This window comes from Felis catus, chromosome F1 (assembly GCF_018350175.1).
Source record: "Felis catus isolate Fca126 chromosome F1, F.catus_Fca126_mat1.0, whole genome shotgun sequence".
Taxonomy (NCBI): Eukaryota; Metazoa; Chordata; class Mammalia; order Carnivora; family Felidae; genus Felis; species Felis catus.
In genome coordinates, this window is record NC_058384.1 from 42676390 (window position 1) to 42699139 (window position 22750).

General features: G+C 40.3%; 1 protein-coding gene, 1 long non-coding RNA gene and 1 other non-coding gene across 8 annotated transcripts in view; 1 reads left to right on the forward strand and 2 right to left on the reverse strand.

The window, feature by feature from the left end:
- Positions 1-133: 133 nt before the first annotated feature.
- LOC111558412 lies at positions 134-7378 on the reverse strand. Of its 2 annotated transcripts, none has more exons than XR_002739306.2 (3): positions 6959-7378; positions 6119-6221; positions 134-1076 (listed from the first exon to the last, which is right to left on the reverse strand). It is a non-coding gene; the product is annotated as an uncharacterized LOC111558412 (long non-coding RNA). The 2 variants fall into 2 exon arrangements; XR_006591885.1 differs by having other exon boundaries at positions 6830-7378.
- On the reverse strand, positions 160-232 carry TRNAK-UUU. Its single transcript has one exon. It is a non-coding gene; the product is annotated as a tRNA-Lys (tRNA).
- Positions 7379-7514: 136 nt separating the features above from the next.
- MDM4 (MDM4 regulator of p53) overlaps positions 7515-22750 on the forward strand; it is a 37035-nt gene continuing 21799 nt past the window's right edge. Inside the window, exons 1-2 of one of the 5 annotated variants that reach the window (XM_003999396.6) lie at positions 7515-7653; positions 22439-22552. In XM_003999396.6, coding sequence (XP_003999445.1) covers positions 22475-22552 — 78 coding nt within the window. In that variant the 5' untranslated portion in view covers positions 7515-7653; positions 22439-22474. Of the gene's footprint in view, positions 7654-7787; positions 8039-8065; positions 8292-22438; positions 22553-22750 lie in introns of those variants that run through there. The other 4 variants (XR_006591883.1, XR_006591884.1, XM_023248004.2 and 1 more) reach the window with 4 other exon arrangements.

Below are 22750 nucleotides of genomic sequence, written 5' to 3' on the forward strand. Positions count from 1 at the left end.
AATATGTTCTCGGGGAAGAAAACACTGACTACGCAAACTCACTCAATTTCTTGGTGAATATGGAAGTTTTTGCGTGGTGGTTTCCCAGTGAGACGGAATTTGTGTTGTTCAGATTGTTAAAAATCGAAGCTGAAAAGGAAGGCGGAAGTTAAAGCAAAGCGCCCGAACAGGGACTTGAACCCTGGACCCTCAGATTAAAAGTCTGATGCTCTACCGACTGAGCTATCCGGGCTCTCACAAGAGAAGGCTCCTATTACAATGCCTTACATAAGAATAAAGAACCTTGCGTAATCGCTTCCTTCCATCCACATTTTCTGAAACCGTTTTAAACCCAAGAAAGCTCACGATTCATACAACAAAGAGAAACAGAAGGCCTGAATCATGTACTTGTCAGCAGCGTTAGCAGCTACTTCAGAACTGAGAGGTATTTATGTGCCCAATAGCCATTATTACGTAGGCTTCTTTGATTTGTAATCAATCCAACACATCCAGGATTAAGAGAACGGCAAGGTACATCACTTTTGAAGCGTTGTGGTGGCATCAGGTCTCTTTTATTATTAATAATCACGTGGATAGCAGTTCTAAAACTGACCCGACTACAGAAAAGAAGAAAAGAGTCTAAGAGAAGAGTATAAATATGCTGCTGGGAAGCTACTGGGTTGAACTGCAGAGTACAAACTGGGAGAAAGGACCCTGCAGAGGGATAGTGTGATTGTCCCGCAGGTCCCTTGAAGACGTCCAAATAATTTTAAATGACGCAAACCCTGGAGGAAGTCACCAGCAGTGATCCTGGGGGTACAAGCCCTGCCAGCCAGAGAGACAAGAAAGCTGAGCGTGCCTGCAGAGAGGTCTTACTGATCATGGCATTCGAGGCTCTTCTCTTCCACTGCCATCAGTGATCTGAGCACTGCCTTCTGCTATAGGGCCGGCTTTGAGACTTATCCACCATGGGGCTCAGGGTGAGACATTAAAGAATTTCTGTTCGCTGGTGTTGCTCTCCCTTAATCCATCTGCCTAATTCCAACACTTTAGGAGTGGTTGTTCAGGCCCAGCAATGTCACTTTTTGGACTTTGTCCTGAAGAAATAATCAGGGATACATAAAAAGACTTGGTTACAGGAGAGATCGTCATGATATTTTAAGTGGAAAATACTGCAAATGACAGAGATGGCTATATAAATTATGGTACTGTCTTAATGCATGGAGTATTATGTAGCTATTAATAATCATGCTGTAGAAGAATATGACTTGAGGAAAATGCAAAACATTGTTAAGTTAGGAAATACTTCAGACCATTTTTTTAAAAAGGTGCATATATGCACATTGAAAAACCGAAAGCATAAATGTCTCTCTATAAAGTCTGTGTTCTGAATCGAGGTGCACCTGTTTGAAACCTTCCTTCCACTGTGTGATCTTGAGTAAACTACTTCTCTGTGTCTCAGGACAATAGGATAATTGTGAGAATGTATAAGGTAGTTTATACAAATTGTTGGGAACAGTGTCTGACAAGTAAAAAGCAATCACGAAGTCATCTAAAGACTTAATGGCAAAGATGTAACAAGAACAGACTACAGATTCTGCTCTAGCTAGAGTTCTAACACTGTCTACGCTTCGACAAGCACTTAGCTTATTTTTAACAATTATTTTTTTATCAAGATCTAATTGACATATAACATTAGTTTCAGGTGCACAACATAACTAGTCTGTATTTGTATACATTGCAAAATGTCACCACAGTGAGTCTAGTTAACATGCATCACGACACATAGTAACACGTTTTTTCATAACGATGAAAGCTTCCACGATCTGCTCTCTTGCAACTTTCAAATATGCACTACAGCGTTATTTAACTATAGTGACTGTGCTGTATCAGGCTTAACATATTTGAATGGATTCAAGGAAGATGTTGAGAATTTTGAAGGCTGACAATATTGGGTTAACTCCAGACAAAAAGAATCATTTTATCCTCTGAGCAATGGGGGAACTATTAAAAGTTTGGCTTGGGGTGCCTGGGTGGCTCAGTCAGTTGAGTACCCGGCTCTTGATTTCGGTTTAGGTCATGGTCTCGAGGTTTGTGGGTTTGAGCCCCACGTCGGGCTCTGTGCTGACAGTGCTGAGCCTGCTTGGGATTCTCTCTCTCTCTCTCTCTCTCTCTCTCTCTTTCTTCCCTTTCCCTGCTCACACTCTCTCTCAAAATAAACATATAAACTTAACAACAAAAAAATTTTTTTTAAAGTTTGGCTCAATTATGTTCCAATTTTTCACTGAAAGGAGCACACATTAGACTTTTTTGTGCTACAATAAAAACAGTAACAAGGACTACCATCAAATATTCTCTGTAAGAATCACATCATCAGAATGAATCATCTGCCCAAGGCTAATGGTACAGGTTTCTAAAATTGGCTCTGTGCAGACAGGATGTTTAACCATCAAGTTAGGAATATTAGACTGCCTTCTCTTTGCTCAAAACCCTTTGATTCTTCCCTACTACTTCACTGAGTAACACATGGAACTTTTTATAGCAGCATTCAAAATCCTCCGCAATCTGGCCCTGGCCTACTTTGATACCAATACAATACAAACCAAAATTGTTATTTAAAATTTTCCAGTAGCCACATTTAAAAAAAAGTAAAAAGAAACAGATGAAATTAATTTTTATAATATATTTTATTCAACCCAATATTTCAAAATATTATCATTTTGATATGTAATCAATATGAAACATTACTGGTGCGCCTGGATGGCTCAGTTGGTTAAACGTCTGACTTCGGCTCAGGTCATGATAATCTGACACTTACTAGGGTCACGCTCTGCGTCGGGCTCTGTGCTGACAGCTCAGAGCCCTGGAGCCTGCTTCGGATTCTGTGTCTCCCTCTCTTTCTGCCCCTTCCCCGCTCATGCTCTGTCTTTATTTCTCTCTCAAAAAATAAACATTAAAATAAATAAATAAAAATTAAAAATATAAAACATTATAAATAAGATATAGTATTTTTCACTACTAAGTCTTTGACATATGATGTGTATTTTACACTCATTGCACATCTCAATTTGGACTAGCCAAATTTCAAGCCACATGTGGCTGGTGAATATTATATGAGACAGTGTGATTCGATACCATGCCAATCTTTTACTCAGTAACCAACACTTTGATCAAAGTAGATTCTTTCAGTTTTAAGATCATACCTTCCAATTCATCTCTTTCTTTCCTCATTATTTGTGCCATGTTTCTTCAGATGACTTCTATTTACACCTCTTGAAATCCTACTCATTTTTTTAAAGTTTCTTTTTAATGTTTATTTATTTTTGAGAGAGAGAGAGAGAGAGAGAGAGAGAGAGAGAGAGAGAGAGACGAGAGGTGGAGGGGCAGAGAGAGAGGGAGACACAGAATGGGAAGCCGACTCCAGGCTCTGAGCTGTCAATGCAGAGCCTGATGCGGGGCTCGAACCCATGAACTGTGAGATCATGACCTGAGCCAAAGTTGGGCGCTTATCCGACTGAGCCACCCAGGCACCCCTCAAAATCCTATTCAATTTTTTAAGGCCCCACTCAAATGAAACCTCTTCCACAAAATCTTCAATGATTGTGTTAACTAGGAAGAAAAGATGAATTCAAGAGACTATAGATAGACTCATATTCAGTTTACAGATTCAGTAATAGAGACGTGTATTTATTCTTCAAATTGAAAAAGTAAAATTGGATCTCCATTTACAACATACACAAAAATCACTTGCAAATGAGCTAAGGGCTTCTATGTGAAAAGGACATCTTTAGAACTTTTAGGAGAAAATATATGAGTATCTTTATGACCCCCTAACAGGGAGGAATCTCGTTAAAAAAAAAAAAAAAGGGGGGGGCGCCTGGGTGGTGCAGTCGGTTAAGCATCTGACTTCAGCCGGGTCACGATCTCGCGCTCTGTGAGTTCGAGCCCCGCGTCAGGATCTGGGCTGATGGCTCAGAGCCTGGAGCCTGTTTCCGATTCTGTGTCTCCCTCTCTCTCTGCCCCTCCCCCGTTCATGCTCTGTCTCTCTCTGTCCCAAAAATAAATAAAAAACGTTGAAAAAAAAAAAGATTAAAAAAAAATAAAATAAAAAAAAGGAAGTGAAACATAAAGAAAATAACTAATAAATCTGACTTCATTAAAAAAACTTCTGAAAAAAAAAAACTTCTGTCCATCAAAAGACAACATTAAAAAACTGAAAACAAGGTATAGATTTGAAGATTGCTAATACATAATAATCAAGAAGGATTAATGTCCAGATTATACACAGAACTCCTACAAATGGACAAGGAAAAGGCTAACCAATAGAAAAATGGGCAAAAGATATGGACAGGCAATTCATAGGTGAGTAACCGTAGTCAATATATACGAAAAAATGCTTGGCCTTACTCTTAATCATGGAAATAGAAATCAAACCACCATGAGAAACTCTCACATCTATCAGGTTCGTTTTTTAATAGTCTGACAATACCAAGGGTTGGCAAAAATATGGACCAAGAGACTCCTATACACATTCGTGAGGAGTGTATATTCCCACAACCACTTTGGAGAGCACTGTGTTATGATCTGACAGCGTTGACAATGTGTTTGTGACCCAATGATTCTACTCCCTGGAGTTCACAAGGACAAGAATGTTGATGGCAGCACTGTTTGTAACAGTAAACGACTGGAAACACCTTAGTATTTATCAAAGGAGGAGGTGAATAAAAAATTGTGGTATGATCATTACAATTATGGGCTGAATTGTGCCCCCCACCCATTAATGTGTGGAAGTCCTACCCCCTGGGCATCTCAGAATGTGACTCTATTTGGAGACAGGCCTTTTACGGAGGTGATTAAAGAAATTAACTAACCATATGTGATTTAACATGGTGGAACTTCACAACAATGAGGAAAAAATGCAAGTTGCAGAATACATACAGTTTGATGCCGTTTACAAAGATTTTAAAAGCATAAAATTCTGAGGGAATATATACATATATAAATCCTAAAGGTCTAAAGAAGTGCATGGCAGGGGTAAATACCAAATTCAGAATAGTGGTTCCCTATGGAGTTGAAGGAGGGAGATGGGACTACTATAGGAAACCTTTTGTAACAGGTAAAGTATCGTTCTTTAGGAAAAGTGGGGGGGGGGGTGCCTAGGTGGCTCAGTCAGTTCAGTGTCCAACTTCGGCTCGGGTCATGACAGCACAGAGCCCGGACCCTGCTTCGGATTCTGTGTCTCCCTCTCTCCCTGCCCCTCCCTGCTCGCACTCTGTTGCTCAAAAATTAGTAAACATTTAAAAAAGAAAAGAAAAAAAAGGAAGAGTTACGGGGAAAAGATTAGATTCTTCTTTATACTTTTTTTTTGTAAGTGTGAAGTAGCTCATTATGAATTTTTAAGAAAGGCTATAATAACACTGACTTCCAATTCCTTTAGAACTACCAGGGGCTCTAGAAAAATCATCTCATTTAGCCATTTTATTTACAGACTGGGAAACTGTAGAACTGTGTAACTTTCTGGTTTCTAGAAATAGCTAGACTAAACCCAGGTTTCCTGTCTCTTTATTAAATAAACAGTTTTTGAGTATAGTTCTTAGGGAAGGAAGTGAGGATCACTGAGTTAGTTATGAGCTTAAGCTAATTTCATTTTCTTTTTAAGTGCATTTGACGAGCAGAAGAAATGCTAGAGTTATGGCTTATTTTCATTAGAGCAAGTCATGTGATGAAGTTTTATGAAGTCCTTGGGAAAGGATAGCAAAATGTGTCCAGATATTGACCACTAGTAGGTAGAATCATTTGTGGTTTAAGAACAACATTCAAGGATGAATGATTAATCACGAATTAATATCAACCATGACAGGAAAAGCTCTATTCTTAACCATGTCCTATTCAGTGTATTTATCAAGACTTTCAGTGAAGACATGTTAAAGATCTTAATCAAAATTTTTGCAAAATGTAAAAGGAAAAGAGCTAATCCCTCTCAACCTTCCAGGCATGGTTAAGTGCAGCTCATCAAGCATTGCACTTATCACATTCTCCCACCCAAGTACTAACCAGGAGTGACCCTGCTTAGCTTTTGAGATCAGACGAGACTGGGAACGTTCAGGGCGGTATGGCTGTAGACCCACATTCTCCTTACCTGGACTGTCTGAGTCCTCCACTAGACAGATTCCAGGTGTTACTTGTTTTAGAATCTTCTAGGTTGGTGTTTGGCACACAGTAGGTGTTCAACAAATGTTTATCTTAAACAAAATGAATTGCATGACAGGATCATAATTCCGAGTCCAGGAGGCAATAGGAAGAGACCTAAACTAACCGGATACTATTTGAAAGATACAAAACAAACTCCTGTTTGGGAATGAAACCAAAAAAGCAAATTGATTGCATAAAAAGAGAGGGGAAACAGTGGAGACTGGTTCATCTAAAAAAGCCCCTCCCCTCTAATTTTTGAGAGAGGTGGTTGCTGACTTCAAGCTCTTTCAGAGCAACTGTGAAAAGGCATTACTTTTTCGGCTCATTTGCAGAGATCTGGATCTCCAGCTCTGCCGTAAGGTTATGCCAGAAATAGAGCAAGGTGCAATGTGCAAATTAAGGGGGGGGGGTGTCATTGCCCTATTTTATTTAGCATGGGTTTGTACCCAGTTCTGGGAACCATATTTTAAACAGAACAAACAGGTACTTGTTCAGAAGATAGTGACCAGGGTGGCTTGAAGCCATGTCAAGTAAGAAATAGTTGAAGGCTGTGAGATTTTTAGCTTGCAGAAGAACAAAGCACAGGATTAGAGATGGGACATGGTAACTGTCTTCAAATGACTGAACAGTATTCATATGGTAAAGAATGAAGCCTTACTCTATGTCTCCCAAGTGTAGAAATGAAACCAACGGAAACTGCAAAGTAACATACTTCAGCTCAGAAAATCCTCTAACATTTAGAATCATCCTGAAACCAATGAGAGGAGGTATTTGGGAGAGACAATACCATTTGGCACCTTCTGAGGTGGAAGTCGGCCAACCTGAGAGGTTTGTGGCAGGAGCTTTTATATTGGGACTCGATGACCGGGTTGCTGATCCAAAGAAGCTCCACCTCCCTCGTTCTTTGCACCTCTTCCAGCATTTATCACATATCTTGCTGTTATTCGTGTATATCCTAGTTCTATTTCCCCCATTAGCGACAACATTAAGATGCTGTTTGCCCTCTGCAGCCACTATCTCTGGGGAATAAGAATGAATACGTTAACTTTGAGAAACAGAGGGAGTGGTGTTTTTTGGAAGAGCGGAAGGCTTCCTCTGACTACGCTATTAGGTTTCTTCCATCCTCGATTTTTGATGTCCTAGGACACATCTGTAAATACCATCAGACTCTGCGAGCTCCTCAAACCTTTTCTCTTGAAACTTCACAACTCAGTCCTCCAAGTCCTACGACTCTCTCCCCGGACTGGCCTCTACTCTATGGTGGGGAGACCGCAGTCTTTCTGCCTCTCTAGCCCTCCAGTGGCGTCTCTATGGTTTCCGGAGGCCTCACCGGAAGCCCTGGTGTGAGATGGGTTCAGGAGGCCGGAAGTTGCGCCCTCACTACTCGCCGTTTCAAAATGCTGCTGAGGCCTTAGGGCCTGAGACTGACGCCCCCTCCCCCCCCGGGCTCGGCGGGGGAGCGACTCATGGAGCGGCCGTAAGGTGTGGCTCTTGGGTTTCGGCGTCCGGGTCCCGGGCGGCCGGGGGCCGGGAGGCGGGGAGCGGGCGGCGGTACGGCCAGTTCGGCGGGCCTCGGAGCCGGGGCAGCGGGCGGGTGGAGCTTGAGGCGTGGGTGGCGGCGCGGGCGGAAGAAGGGCTGGTGGGGGAAGGGTTCTGCGTTGAGGCCCCGCGGAAGGTAAAAATGGAGGTAGACTGACGTGCTTGCTGCAGTTTGGCCGGCTGGTTTACAAGTCGGAAATCGAAATCGTCGGTCGACGATGTTTTTAACTGGACGCAAAATTGGAGAAATACTGAGGTCCTTTGGAGGAAAGAGATGGGCGCAGAGGGAGGCGGGAAGAGTGACACTGAGGTGTCCCAAGAATTGAAGGTAGTAACTTTCAAGGGCTTGCGCGCCATCTGTGCCCGATGCACTTGAGTGCTTGTTTGAAGGCTGGTTTTTGGGGCCACACCCAGACCCGCCCAAGCAGAACATCCGGAGATGGGGCTCCGGAATATATATTTTAATCAGCGCACCCTCCAGCTGAGTTTTGTACACCGTGAAGTTTGAAAACCACTGTGTTACAGCGACACCCGGAGAGGATGCTATTGCTCTGCCCCGTCATTAGGAAATCTCTGTGTTGGTGAGGAAGCCCTTTCACGCTGAACAAGTATCTGTCAAACGTACTTGGGGTCTTTGGTGTGAAGTATTACTACCTTTTGGTTTAGGTGTTGCCTCCTCCCTCCTCCTCCTATCAGGAATCTCTGATACGAACAGGCAATTGAGTTTAAAAGTGTTTATTTCACAGTATTTTGTTTGACAGTACCGGTTAGGATCACACATTCTCGTTGTTTGAAATCAATAAGTAAGTGCCTGAAGTTAAAAAAAATGCACACAATACAGAAGTGTGTACAGTTTTAACTGTTCATCAACCCTAACGGGTTCTCTCCTCAGGCTAGCTGCTGTTAACTGCTTGATGTTAACATCCGTCCTGATTTTTTCCTACAGTACTCACATTTTTAAACAACAGTGGGGTCACATTGTACGTATTGTGTATGCGCCTTACGTTTTTAAGATGATAGCAGGGACACCTTCCATCCAATATACACGTAAGGCTTTCTTTTAAATATTTGCACAGTATTGTGTTATAGAGTTGTACAACAATTTTGTTCCTCATCAGTTCCTCATGGATGGAGTTTTAGGTTGTTCCTGGCCCGTTGTTTGTTTTGCAAACTATGTAGGAGTATACTCTTGCTACACACTTGACCTTTGTAGGTGCCTTGCAGACTTTGTAAGAACTAAAACAACATCTGAATAGAACAGTAGTTGTTATTTTTTTTTTAAGTTGTTTTTATTACTTTCAAGTATGTAGTTGAAAGAGAATCAGACAGTACTGTTTAGTAGAGGCCCTTAGGGCTTTGAAGAATTAAGAATGATTATTCCTGCTAACTTCTGACAAGAAGTCTTTAATTCAGTCTTAAAATCACAGTTGTCTTCAAAGGTAGAAATTTGAAGATGAGGTGTAGGAATCTCTTGGACTACATGTAGGGTAAAACTAGGCTTGCATTATCATTGAGAGATGAGTAAGACAATTTCGATCCTCTCTGGTTTCAGTCCAGTAGAGGACACAAATAAAAACCTAAGTGGTAATAGAGGTGCTCTGGTGACATCTTCCCTTGGAGAATCAGAAGGCCTTGACCAAGGAAGTGATTTTTGACCTGGGTAGAATAGGAATTGTCAAGAGTAGAAAATAGATCACAGAAGAGGAGAAAGGACAAGCGCCAAGGCAGTGGATGTCCAACTTTTTTAACAATGATGCCCAGTAAAAAAAAAAAAACGTTTTATGTTGTGACCCAGTACACACAGGAGGGGTAATGAATGGTTAAGCTCTGGCTCTGCAGCCAGAGTGCTTGTGCTCTAAGACCACGATTTTCAGCAAGCTAGTGTCTTCTCTGCCTCAGTTTCCTCTTCTGAAGTGCGGACAATAATATATTTACCTAATAGGATTTCTGTATGGATTAAGTAAGTTATTGCAAAAAAGTGCTTTAAAGAGTGCCTGATACAAAGGTGCTTAACTGTGTTGTGTTGGCTTTTTTCAATAACAGAAGCAGGTTCCACAAAACAAAACTTAACCTTTGTTACTTACTTTTATTTTCTATTCTGTTCTGTTTCATTAATAGAGGGGAGGGATTAAGACCAACTGGGGTACAACTTGTAGTTTGAAAAACTCAGTACTAAAAATACCTGGGAGGTGAGTGATAAAAGGGCTTACGGATTCAAGAAACTGAGTTCATCATTCATCATGGTGGATACTGAGTGGTGGAAGTGGAAACTTGAAGTGGAAACCGAGGTGGAACGGAGAGAGTAAGTTGGAGACAGATCATGGAAGCTGATGTACACATACCCAGTGAGGGGAGGGGAGTGAGTTTCCGGAAATGAAAACGCCTTGTGAGTCAGCTGTATAGGCCCATGTGGGATAGTCCTTCACTCTTGAGATGCACTGAAAAACCAGGGTATTTTGGCCTGCCCTGGGCTATTCCTAGTTCTGCTGTGTTGTGGACCAAGGTGGTGAGATTGACTTCCTTTTCAATAAACACATCTCTCTTGAGGAAGAGTCCTTTTGTTTTTTTTAATTACTATTTTTTTTTAACTTGAGATATAGTTAACACACAGTGTTGCATTACTTTTAGGCGTAGTGTAGTGGTTCGACAACTCTATATGTTACGCTGTGCTCGCTACAGGTGCAGCTACCATATATCACCATACAACGCTAGTATAATACCATTGACTATATTCCCTACATTGTACCTTTTATCTGTGTGCCTCATTCATCCCATTTCTGGAAGCCTGTATTGCCCTCTCCCCTTCACCCATTTTGCTCATCCTTCCACCTCCTCCCTTCTGGCAACCATCACTTTGTTCCAGGGAGAGTTTTTTGAAAGCAAGAAAAAACTGCAAAAAGGACTTTGTTCCCTCATTCATTTAAAAGTAGGCAAATTCTTTTCAGCTTTTTATACTCCTTCCTGAGGTTTATTATTAGCTGTAAAGAAACAAACTTCCAGAGAGCCAAAACAGTACCAATTAGTGATGTAGATCCTTTTTTTTGTAACTGGAGTGTTTCCTAAGACTACTAGTTTTTTCAAGATGCAGGCAATAAACAATGTTTGTGATTTCTTTCCATTTGGTGTATACCATTTAATAAAGTAAAACCTAATTCAATATTTTTTCTATTTTTCTCAACGTTTTAATGAAATATTGTTTAAAATGTTCTTGAGGGAGAGCAAGAGTGAGTGGGGGAGGGCAGAAAGCGGGGGGAGAGAATCCCAAGCAGGCTCCACACAACCCTGTGCAGGGCTCCATCCTGCAAACAGTGAGATCGTGACCTGAGCCAAAATCAAGAGTCAGATGCTTAACTGACTGAGCCACCCCGGGCCCCATTAATGAAATTAAAAAAATTTTTTTTAATGTTTATTTATTTCTGATAGAGCACAAGTGGGGCAGGGCCAAGAGAGAGGGAGACACAGCTAAGCTGTTAGCACAGAGCCTGACGTGGGGCTTGTGAATTCGGACACTTAACTGACTGAGCCACCCGGGTGCCCCCTTTAATGAAATATTTTAAAGCATATCACAAGTGTGTCATTTTACCTTTAAATATGTTAGGATGTATATCTTACCAGGTCAGGATTTAAAAAAAAATTACCATAGTGCCTTTTTACTGCAATTATCAGTTTCTTAATTAACCTAGTACATAACTCAAAATTTCATGATTGTTTAGGGAAAAATGGCATTTTACAGATGATTCGTTTGAATCAGGACCTGAATGAACAAGATCCACACGCTGTGTTAGGTTTATGTTTTTTAAGTCTCTATGATGGTCTCCCCACTTAAGTGTATTCCACCACCAGAGATCCTGTAGAATTTCCCATGATCTGGGTTTGGGTAATTACTTGCTTTTGGTATTATTTATTCCTTTACTCTCCAGTTTTCCTACAAACATGTAGTTAGTAGTTAGATCTAGAAGCTTGTTTCGTTGTTTTTTTGTCAGGAATACTTTGTAGGAGGTAGGAGCTTCTAGGTCCTTCCTATTGCTTCACATCAGGAAGTATACGATGTGTGAATGATGCTCTTTTAGAGAGTTTTGTCAGTGGTCAAGTGCTCTTAGCCTTCTCCATGTGTTTTAAAGTTCCCCTTCCCCCAGCCTTTTACTTTAATGGTTTAGCATCTATTAATGATTATTGAGGAGGTGATGCTTAACCTGAGACTAAAAGGTCTAGGATGAGTTAGTCTTGCGCAGAACTCACAGTGCTACAAATGAAGGAACGATGTGTGCAAAGGCCCTGAAGCAGGAAGTAAATGCTCTGAGAAACTAAAAGATCAGTGTGGTGAGGTGCAGGGAGCATGGAGAAGAATATGAGGTACAAGAGGAAAGACTGGCAAGACTGGGGCTAGGTTCTGTATTTATCTTTAGAGCAATAGCAAGCTATGGAGCAGGGCTTGGCACTGTAGGATTGGTTTTGTTTAATTTTTTTTTTTTTTTTTTTTTTAATCCTTCTAGCTGTAGTGTGGAGTTTGGTTTGAAGGCGGTTAGACCAGTTAAGAATCTATTTCAGTGATGCATGCGAAAAATAACACTTTTTGGTTTGGGGAAATGGTCATGTAGATGAAAAGATGGGGTGGTTTTGAAAGATTTAGAAGTTAAAATTGATCAGGTTTCATGATGTGAGAACAGGGGAAGAGGGAGACAAAATGACTTCTGACTTTCTGGTTTGAGTAACTGAATGTAACTACTAACTGATAGCATAGTGGAAAAGGATAAACTTTAGACTTGGGCAAGTTATTTGACTTCTTTAAGGCCGAGTTTTCTCATGTAAGGAGCAGGTAACAACAATACCTAACCCTGCTGTAATCAAAAGAGATTCCAAGGGGTGCCTTGGTGGCTCATTCGGTTAAGTGTCCGACTTCAGCCTAGGTCATGATCTCACCATTCCTGAGTTTGAGCCCCACGTTGGGGTCTGTGCTGATAGCTCAGAGCCTGGAGCCTGTTAAGGATTCTGTGTGTGTCTCTGTCTCTGCCCCTCCTCCACTCGCACTCTGTCTCTCTGTCTCTCTCAAAAATAAATAAACATTAAAAAAAAAAAAAAAAAAGATTCCAAGTGGGAAAGGGACAAGATCTTGCTTTGGATTCAGAGCTTGTCATTTGACTCCATTTCTCACATACGCCTTGAACAGTGCCTTTGCTGGTGTTTTCTTTCCCATTCTTTCCACTATTCTGCCATTTTAAAATCCTTCCACTCCTGTCTCCATTCCCTCTCAGTCCTCCTTTGCCTTGCAATCAAAAGTACTGTGTCCTACACTTAACTTCCATGGGCCTTAAAGCAATGCCTTTTTTATGGCACAACACTTTTTACCGGGTGTTAAAGCAAAGTAGGAAAGGCTTATTGAAGTTTAAATTCTTCAGACCTGTCAAGTGGTTAATTCTTGTTCCTACCAAGATGCTGAACTAGCATGACTCCTGGCTCCCTCCCAAAATCATCCGTATAGGAACTGTAATAGGAAAATGCCGTGAAAAATAAATGCATGAGGTAGGCTGTTTTGAACTTGTGTGTGTGTGCATAGATGGGACAGTGTTTCATCTGGGACAGGAGTCAGCCAGGTATGGCTGTAAGAGAATAAAACCATGGGGGAAGGGAACTGCTGGAACTGCTCTACTCTAGTTTCTCCCCTGCCTCATTACCTTGGAGTTAACCTTTTTCTACGCTTGTGACTCGGAGCTCTAGTCCAGCTTTCCTCAAGAGTGAATTAGGGCATTTCAGAAGCATATGCTTGTGTGAAGTTGATGAAAAACAGGAGATGACTGACTTTAGACCGTCACTTCTCTGTCCCTTACCTTCTTAAGCCTTAGGTCTCCCGAATCCTATCCTAATACTGCTTCTCCTTGGAGAACAGAGGGTAAGTCTTTGATCTGGGTAGTGATGGCATGGGGTGGAGAGTGATTGTGGTTTCCTGGTGTTTGGGACTTTCTACTTTAGTAGTAGTTCTTCTTCTTTTAAAGGTTTTATTTTTAAGTTGTCTGTATACCCAACGTGGGGCTCAAATTTATAACTCCCAGATCAAGAGCTGCACGCTCTACCAACTGAGCCAGGCAGGCACCCCTGGTACTTATTTTCTACCTTACTCCAGCTTACTGCAGCCCTTGTGGGCTGGAATCTGGCCTTGCCCCATATTCTTTGCCTGTCAGGGTATCTGCTATCCTCTAGGGAAAAATAAACAAAGACAGTTGAAAAGCACAGGTATTTCAAGAGAATAATGTATAAGTTTCATTGGAACAAGCAATAGAACAGATGGACCAAGAGTTTAAAGCTAGACTGGTAATTATTCTAAAAGAAATAGGGAAGATCTTAACTTGAAACATGAATAAGCAGGGACAGAGAACCAAGTGGAAATAGTAGAGTTGAAAAATGCAGTGGTTCAAATAACAGAATGGATACAGTTAATGAATTAGAACTCCAGGTTGAGAAAATCTTCCAGAACAAAAGAAGGAAAGGACAAAAAAGAAAATATAAAAGAAAAACTAAAAGGTAAGGAAAATAGATGTAGAGGTACTCACATCTAAATAATAGAGATTTTTAAAAAAATTTTATTTTCTAATTTTTTAAAGATTTTTAAAAAAATTTTTTTAACATTTATTTATTTTTGAGACAGAGAACATGAACAGGGGAGGGTCAGAGAAAGAGGGAGACACAGAATCTGCAACAGGCTCCAGGCTCTGAGCTGTCAGCACAGAGCCCGGCACGGGGCTTGAACCCACGGACCGTGAGATCATGACCTGAGCCGAAGTCGGACGCTTAACCGAGTGAGCCACCCAGGCGCCCCCTAATTTTTTAAAGATTTTATTTTTTTATTAAAAAAAATTTTTAATGTTTATTTTTGAGAGAGAAAGAGTGAGTGAGTGGGGGAGGGGCAGAGAGAGAGAGAGACAGAGAATCTGAAGCAGGCTCCAGGCTCTGAGCTGTTAGCACAGAGCCGATGTGGGGCTGGAGCTCAGGGACCACACGATCATGACCTGAGCAGAAGTCGGCGCTTAACTGACTGAGCCACCCAGGCGCCCTTAAAGATTTTATTTTTAAGTAATACATCCAACATGCGGCTCAAATTTACAACCCTGATATCAGGAGTTGCATGCTCCACCAACCGAACCAGCCAGGTGCCCCTAAATAGTAGGAATCTTAAATAAAAATGAAAAGGAGGGGGCACCTGGCTTGGCTCAGTTGGAGGAGCATTTGACTGTAGATCTGGGGGTCATGAGTTCAAGCCCCACGTTGGGGGGGGCTTTTAAAAGGGGGGCTTTTTAAAAAAAAAATGGAAAGGGAGGACATCCTTGAAGAAATAGTGGGAAAAATAGTTTTCTTTTAGAATTCAAAACAGAAAGATGAATCCTCAGAGGGAAAGTTTCCTTAGAAGGCTGAAGATGAGAGATCAGGAAAAATTTGCTTCTAGTATCATTGTAATGAAATTTAGAAGTAACAAGCCTCAGAGAGAAAGAACAGATTACTACAAGGAATAAGAATTGAAACCAGTTTTTTTTTTTTCAACGTTTATTTATTTTTTTGGGACAGAGAGAGACAGAGCATGAACGGGGGAGGGGCAGAGAGAGAGGGAGACACAGAATCTGCAACAGGCTCCAGGCTCTGAGCCATCAGCCCAGAGCCCGACGCGGGGCTCAAACTCACGGACTGTGAGATCGTGACCTGGCTGAAGTCGGACGCTTAACCGACTGCGCCACCCAGGCGCCCCAAGAATTGAAACCAGTTTTGAACAGCATTACTAAATACAGGAAAACAAAAGTGTTTGCGGAGTTTTAAAGAGAAACTTAGAATCTTTTTTTTTTTTTTTTAATTTTTTTAGAGTCTATTTATTTTCGAGAGAAAGAGCATGATGGGGAGAGGAACCGAGAGAGAGGGAGACACACAGTTGGAAGCAGGCTTCAGGTTCCAAGCTGTCAGCACAGAGCCCAATGTGGGGTTCGAACTCACGAACCGTGAGATCATGACCTGGACAGAAGTTGGACACTCAACCGACTGAGCCACCCAGGCGCCCTGAGAGAACTTAGAATCTTATACCCAACCACATTCGTTTAAATAGGAGGGTAATGATAAAAATATTCTCAGGTGTATGAAGTCTTGGAAGCCTTGCCCTACAAAGACCCATATTGAACATAGTTCTGGATGAAGTACTGAGAGATTCAAATCTGAGAAATGTTACAAGAAGATATATGAAGTAAAGGTGATTATAGTTCTTTGATATTTATTGTAAGGGCTAAGGCAAAAAAAGAAGAGAAAAATACATCTATTCCAGAATTTAAAGTCCAGATGGTATCATGCTAAAGTTCTTGTCTTACTAGCAGGGAGGTGGAGAGAGAATTTTTAAGAAAGGTAACATATTAGAAAGAAGCATAGGAAGGGTAGACCAAACGAATGCTAAGTCAAGGTGGTAGGAACAGATCCATATATATATTGATTACAGTGAATGGACTAAATTTACTAGTTAAAGGTAAAAACTGACAAGGTGGATTAGCCCTCCCGGCCCGACCCAAAGTCCAGATACATGCTTTTTACAAGGGACACCCCAAAGGTTTAATGGCATTTAAAGATGGAAAGAGAAAGATTGAGAAAATACATACCTGGAAACCTAAAAGGAAGCTGGCATGACCTTACTAATGTTAGGTAAAATATACTTTAGGACAGTGTGTTAATTGGGGTGGAAAGAATTACTACATAACGATAATCACTATATAATGGCAGTATAGTGACAATAATACAATGACAGTTCACCAAGAATATACAGCAATTTAAAGCATGCATGCCTCTGATTAAAAGTCTTTAAAATAGATGATGCAGAATTGGTAGAACTCACACTGGGATAAATGGACAAATCCACCATTATAGTAGATTTTATTACATCTCTCTTAATTGTAGGTCAGGCTGACAAATTAGATGTGTAAGATTGTAAAAAGTCGACAGGCTTAACCTAATGAACATGGAGTTTTGCAAGCATATTTTATACAATGGTCACCAACTAGACCAGGTGAAAGCCTTAAAAATTTCAAAGAACTGGGGTGCCTGGGTGGTTTAGTCCGTTGAGTGTCTAACTTCAGCTCAGGTCATGATCTCACAGTTTGTGAGATTGAGCCCTGTGTCAGGCTCTGCCCTGACAGCTCAGAGCCTGGAGGCTGCTTCGGATTCTATGTCTCCCTCTTTCCCTGCCTCTCCCCTCCTTGTGCTCTCTCTCAAAAATAAATTAAAAAAGAAAAAAATTTTCGAAGAATAAGTTTTACAGAGAGGATGATATTGCCCTACAGTGCTTTTAAATTAGGAGTTCAAAAACAAATTTCGAAAAATCACTGCATAGGCATAGCTATAAAGCTCATGGATTTATAAAATTATGGAAATTTAAAAATATACATGAGTGATAATGAAAACTTCATATAGCAAAATCTGTGGGCTGAATTAAAAATTGTGCTAGGGTGGGAGGGGGAAGGAATTTTAGCCTTAAGTATTCAAATTATAAGAGAAGGGGTAAGCTAAATGTCTTAAGAAATCAGGAAATGACCAACAATAAATTTTTAAAAGTAGAAGAGGTAGTAAAGATATAATATCATTAATATAAAGGAAGATGCATTTGTATACAGATAGAGAATACCATCAATTATGTGCCAATAATTTTGAAAACTTAGACAAATGCAAGAAGAAATAACAAGCTTGAAAAATCTAATATTTATTAAAATGGTTGGGGGTGCCTGAGTGGCTCAGTCTGTTGAGCATCCAGCTCTTGATTTCGGCTCAGGTCATGAACCCAGGTTCGTGGGATCGAGTCCCTCATTGGGCTCTGGGCTGAGCATGGAGCCCGCATAAGAGTCTCTCTCCCTCTGCCCCTTCCCCGGCTCATGCATGTGTACGTGCTGTCTCAAAATAAAGTGATTAAAAATCTTCCCACAAAGAAAACACTGAGTTTTATGTTTCAAAGGTGAATTCTACCAGTCTTTCAAGGACCAGACCGTCTCAATTTTGTGGAGTTTTTTTCCCTGGCAATAGAAAACTAGGGACTGTTCAATTTATTCTAGTAGGCCTGCTAGCCCTGATAACCAAACTAGACAAAGACATGGCTGGAAAATTGCAGACCCCTTTCACTCCTTAACATAGACTTTACAACTTAAACAAAATAGCAGTAGTGTACAAAATGCAATAGTGTACCAATAGTGTGCAAAAAAATAATACCCCCAAACCAAGTGTGGTTTATCTCAGGTGTGTAAGGATTTACTTTGGTTTTAATTTTTTTAATGTTTATTTTCTGAGAGAGAGAAAGACTGAGTGCAAGCAGTGGGGGGACAGAGAGATGGGGAGACACAGAATGTGAAGCAGGCTCCAGGCTCTGAGCTGTCAGAGCAGAGCCCGAACTCCATGAACCGTGAGATCATGACCTGAGCCGAAGTCAGGCAGCAAACTGACTGAGCCACCCAGGCACCCTAGAGGGTGCCTAGAGGATTTAATACTAGAAAGTCCCTAAATGAAGTTCCAGAGTCGTCACATTAAAAGAAAAAAAATTATGATCATTTCAATAGCTACAGAAACAATATTTTACAAATCACTTTTCCATGATATATTTTTGTTAATGAGGAAGGAAAGGAACTTTTCTAAACTGATAGAGAGTAGCTGTTAAAAAAACGAACATGATATAGGGAAACATTAGAAGCACTTCCTTTAAAATCCGAGACAAAGATGCCCATTATCATTAATGTGTATTTAACATTGTATTGACAGTCCTAAGCAGAAGACAGAAGAAATTAGGAGCACAAGAATTGGAAAGGAGGGAATAAGATTTTATTATCTGCAGATGATATAACATTTACATAGAAAATAGAAACTTCTACAAATTATTAGAAAAAATTATGTAAAGAAAGGTAATTATGTAAACTTATATGTAAATTTTATCCAAGTGACTGGATAAAAGATTAATGAAAGTCATTTGTGTTTCTGTATATATGCAAAAACTACTAAAAATCATAAATAGAAAGCATCACAGTAATATCAAAATCTGCTTTAGAAATTCTAACACAAGTATGTTAGATCTTTTTTTTTTTTTTTTTTTTTTTTAACGTTTATTTATTTTTGAGACAGGGAGAGACAGAGCATGAACGGGGGAGGGTCAGAGAGAGAGGGAGACACAGAATCTGCAACAGGCTCCAGGCTCCGAGCTGGCAGCACAGAGCCCGACGTGGGGCTTGAACTCACGGACCGTGAGATCATGACCTGAGCCGAAGTCGGACGCTTAACCGACTGAGCCACCCAGGCGCCCCGACAAATATGTTAGATCTTTAAAGGGAAACACAATTTTACTAAAAGTAATTAAATAACTAATAGAGAAATATATGATGTTAATGATTGGAAAACAATTTGATCTGTATATTAAATGTAGTTTCATTCAGAATCCCAACAGGGATTTTGATGGAACTTGATAAGTTGATGCCTAATCACATGTACATGATTCCATATGAATATGGAAGAGTTAAGGGGGCAGGGATGCAAACTGGTGCAGCCACTGTGGCATAGAGAATGGAGGTTCCTGAAAAAGTTAAGAATAGAATTATCCTCTGATCCAGTAATTGCATTACTGGGTGTTTACCCCCGAAATACAAAAACATTAATTCAAAGGGATACATGCTGCCCTATGTTTATTGCAGCATTATCTACAATTGCCAAATTATGGAAGCAGCCCAGGTATCCATCAATAGATGAGTGGATAAAGAAGATTGGTATTTATACACAATATATTGGAATATTATTCAGCTATAAAGAAGGGAAATCTTGCTATTTGCAACAACATGGATGGAGCTAGAGAGTATAATGCTAAGCGAAATAAGTCAGAGAAAGTCAAATACCATATGCTTTCACCAATGTGGAATTTGAGAAACAAAACAAGCATAGGGAAAAAAAGAGACTAAGAAACAGAGTCTTGTAGAGAAACTATAAAACTGATGGTTACCAGAGCAGAGGTGGGTGGGGGGGTGGGTGAAATAGGTGATGGGGATTAAGGAGTACACTTACCATGGTGAGCACTGAGTAATGTATAGAATTGTTGAATCAGTGTATTGTACACATGAAACTAATAGAACACTGTATATTAACTATACTAGAATTTACATTGAAAACTCAAAAAGGTAGAGCGCCAAGAATATCTGGTCACTTCTGAAAAAGAATAGGGAGGAGGTGGAGTGGGAAAAAAACAGGGAGAAGACTTGATTAACCGGATAGACTCATTGTAAGATAGGAATTAAAACAGTGTTAAATAAGCACTAGAAAGATTGATCATTGGGAATGTGAGGGATGAGAAGATTGATAAATGGAATAGAGAACTCGTAAACATCCATTTTGTAAAATTCTGTATATTGAGGTCTAATGGGCAAAAAATTACTGTGTGGGGACTTCAGAACTTTTGAGTTGAAGTCTTGACTCTAGTAGTTCACTAAATTGTGTTATCTTGTGTTATCTCTTGCCTTAGATGTAAAACAAAGGCAATAATATTGTGTATGTCAGAGGATTATTAAGTGGGTTAATGTATGTGTCTGGTATAGAGTAAGCTCTGTGTGAGTCTGCGATTTGTTTTGATTATCTAAACCACAACTTAGTTAAAACAACAGCCATTTTATTTGTTTATTCTGTGGTCTGAGTTGAATGGTTCTTCACTTGTCTGCCTGCAGCTGTAGTCAGGTGACAGCTGGTGCTGGAATTCCCATGATATGTGGTGCTTTGGAGGGAATGGCTGGAAGGCTGGGCTCAAATGGACAGTTGATACTCTCCACTTGGTCCTTTTGTGTGATCTCCAGTAGAGGAGTCAGATTTTAGAGGCCTCCAAAAGCACAAAAAATGAAGCTGCGAGGCTTGGAATTGGCACATTATCTCACTTCCGCTGTATTGTTTTGATTGATGTGGTTCATTGGGGACCATTTTTGGAGACCATCCACACTGTTACTATTTTTTTTTTAAAGATTTTAGTTTTATGTGTAGATCCATCATGGGGCTCGAACTTAAAACCCCAAGATCAAAAGTTGGGTGCTCCACCAACTGAGCCAGCCCCCACGCTCCCTTCCACACTATTATTGATATTTGTATGCATCATGTTGCTTTACAGTGTGTATAATTGTCAGTTTAGGCACCAAGGATTTATTAATGAACAAATACAAAAACTTGCTCCTTATGTTTTACATGATAAGTGCTTAAAATGTATAGTGACCAGGACAGTAAAGAAAAATAAGGCAGGGAAGGAGATAGGGAATACTGGGGGTTGGGAGTTGTGGTTTTAAAAATGGGTAGTCATGGAAGGCTTCCCTGGTAAACTGACATTTGAGCAGACGAAAGGAGGAGATTAGGAGCTAGTGGGGCAAGGGTGGAAGCAAGAAAACTGGAGGGTAGTGCAGTTGAGAGGTAGGTCATTTGGATTAGTGCAGTAATAATGGAAGTGGTGAGAAATGGTTAGATTTTGGATATATTTTGAAGATACAGCTTTATAATTTATTTATGAACTGGGTGTGGAGTGAAAGAAAAAGGAATCAAGGATGGCTTGGAGGTCATTGACCTGAGCAACTGAAAGGATAGAGTTGCCATTTGCTGAAATGGAGAAAGCTACAAGGACTGGCAGGTTTTGGAGAGATCAGGATTGGTGTTTTATGTATAAGGTTTGAAATGCTAATTAAAAGCTAGCTGCTTTAAAATTGTAAATTATGCTTCTATCCTGTCTGACTTCCCATTCTGTTGCAAGGGAAGCAGATGGGGGAGGGAGGAATTCATATTTTATTGCAGTTAGTAAGTGTTCTTGTTCTCAGAAGATTGAGGAATCTTGTTGGTTTTAGCCAGAGTATTTGTCCTTTTTTCCAGTCCCCTTTCACCCTTCCCCTGATGTGGCTTGTTACTGATAAATGTCACTGATTGTTTATCACCTTTTTACTAAAAAAAGACCTGAAGATAAACAAGTTTGTTTAAAAGTTTATTTTTCCTTATAGCTTTTTCTTTTTTCTTTTTTTAAGGAGAGATGGTAGAAAGTGACAATTTTAACTAAACCTTACTCTCTCTTTCTCCAATTCATGCTGTATCTTTCCGTGATGATATATGTCCACCTTGGCTTAACCCGTTTTGTAGGTATTTAGTTGCTATGCTCTTTGGGTTTGGCACATGTTAAAAGCTGCTTTAACTGATGCTGAGTATTTTGATTCTCACTGTCCTGTGGTTCCTTGCCAAGACATGTTTCAACATGTTGTAAAGGTTTTTCTTGATGTGCTCTTGGCATCTTAAATCTATTACTTAATCTTGGTAATTCCCCCAGCTCCACAACTGTTGTCTTCCAGGGGGTGCTCTTGAGCACTGTCCAAAGAGAGGAGGAGTTACTGAAACTCTGATATGCGTTGGGGAGGTGATGATTGTAAATTTGACTTTCAGCTAAAACAGTTTACTCATTATCATCACTGTGGGGGTTGGAGCATGCCTAAACCTGTTTCAGGCTTCACCTGAGGGAAGCATAGATGGTTCTTACTCTTAATTAAACTCTTCAGTTGTTTGCTGGATCTGAACTTAGGAAGTGATCAGAAGGGTATCAAGAACCTCATTATGGATATATTGCATTTCTGTAGGGCGCTCTGATACACGTGTCTTTTTCCTTCTGCTGGCTGCTATTTTGTAAACCTTAAAAGAGAAAATTTTCTACTTTAGAAGAGGTTTCATCATGTTTTTTTTTTCCCTAAAGGATTTATCAACAGACTGCAATTTCTTCACTGCCAAAATGACATCATTTTCCACCTCTGCCCAGTGTTCAACTTCTGACAGTGCTTGCAGGATCTCTGCAGAACAAACCAATCAGGTAAATCATATTTAAGCCATTTCTAGTTTTCAAAAATCTGAATTGGGGCATGTAGGTGACTTTACTGACTGAAGGATTTTATGTAGAGCAGAAAGGGTTATTTTTTAAAATGTCTTATTAGGGAAACTAGTGAATGGTATCAGTGTTCAAAATTCGAATTGATTATTGATTAAGTAAATGTATAGAGGTTACAGATTG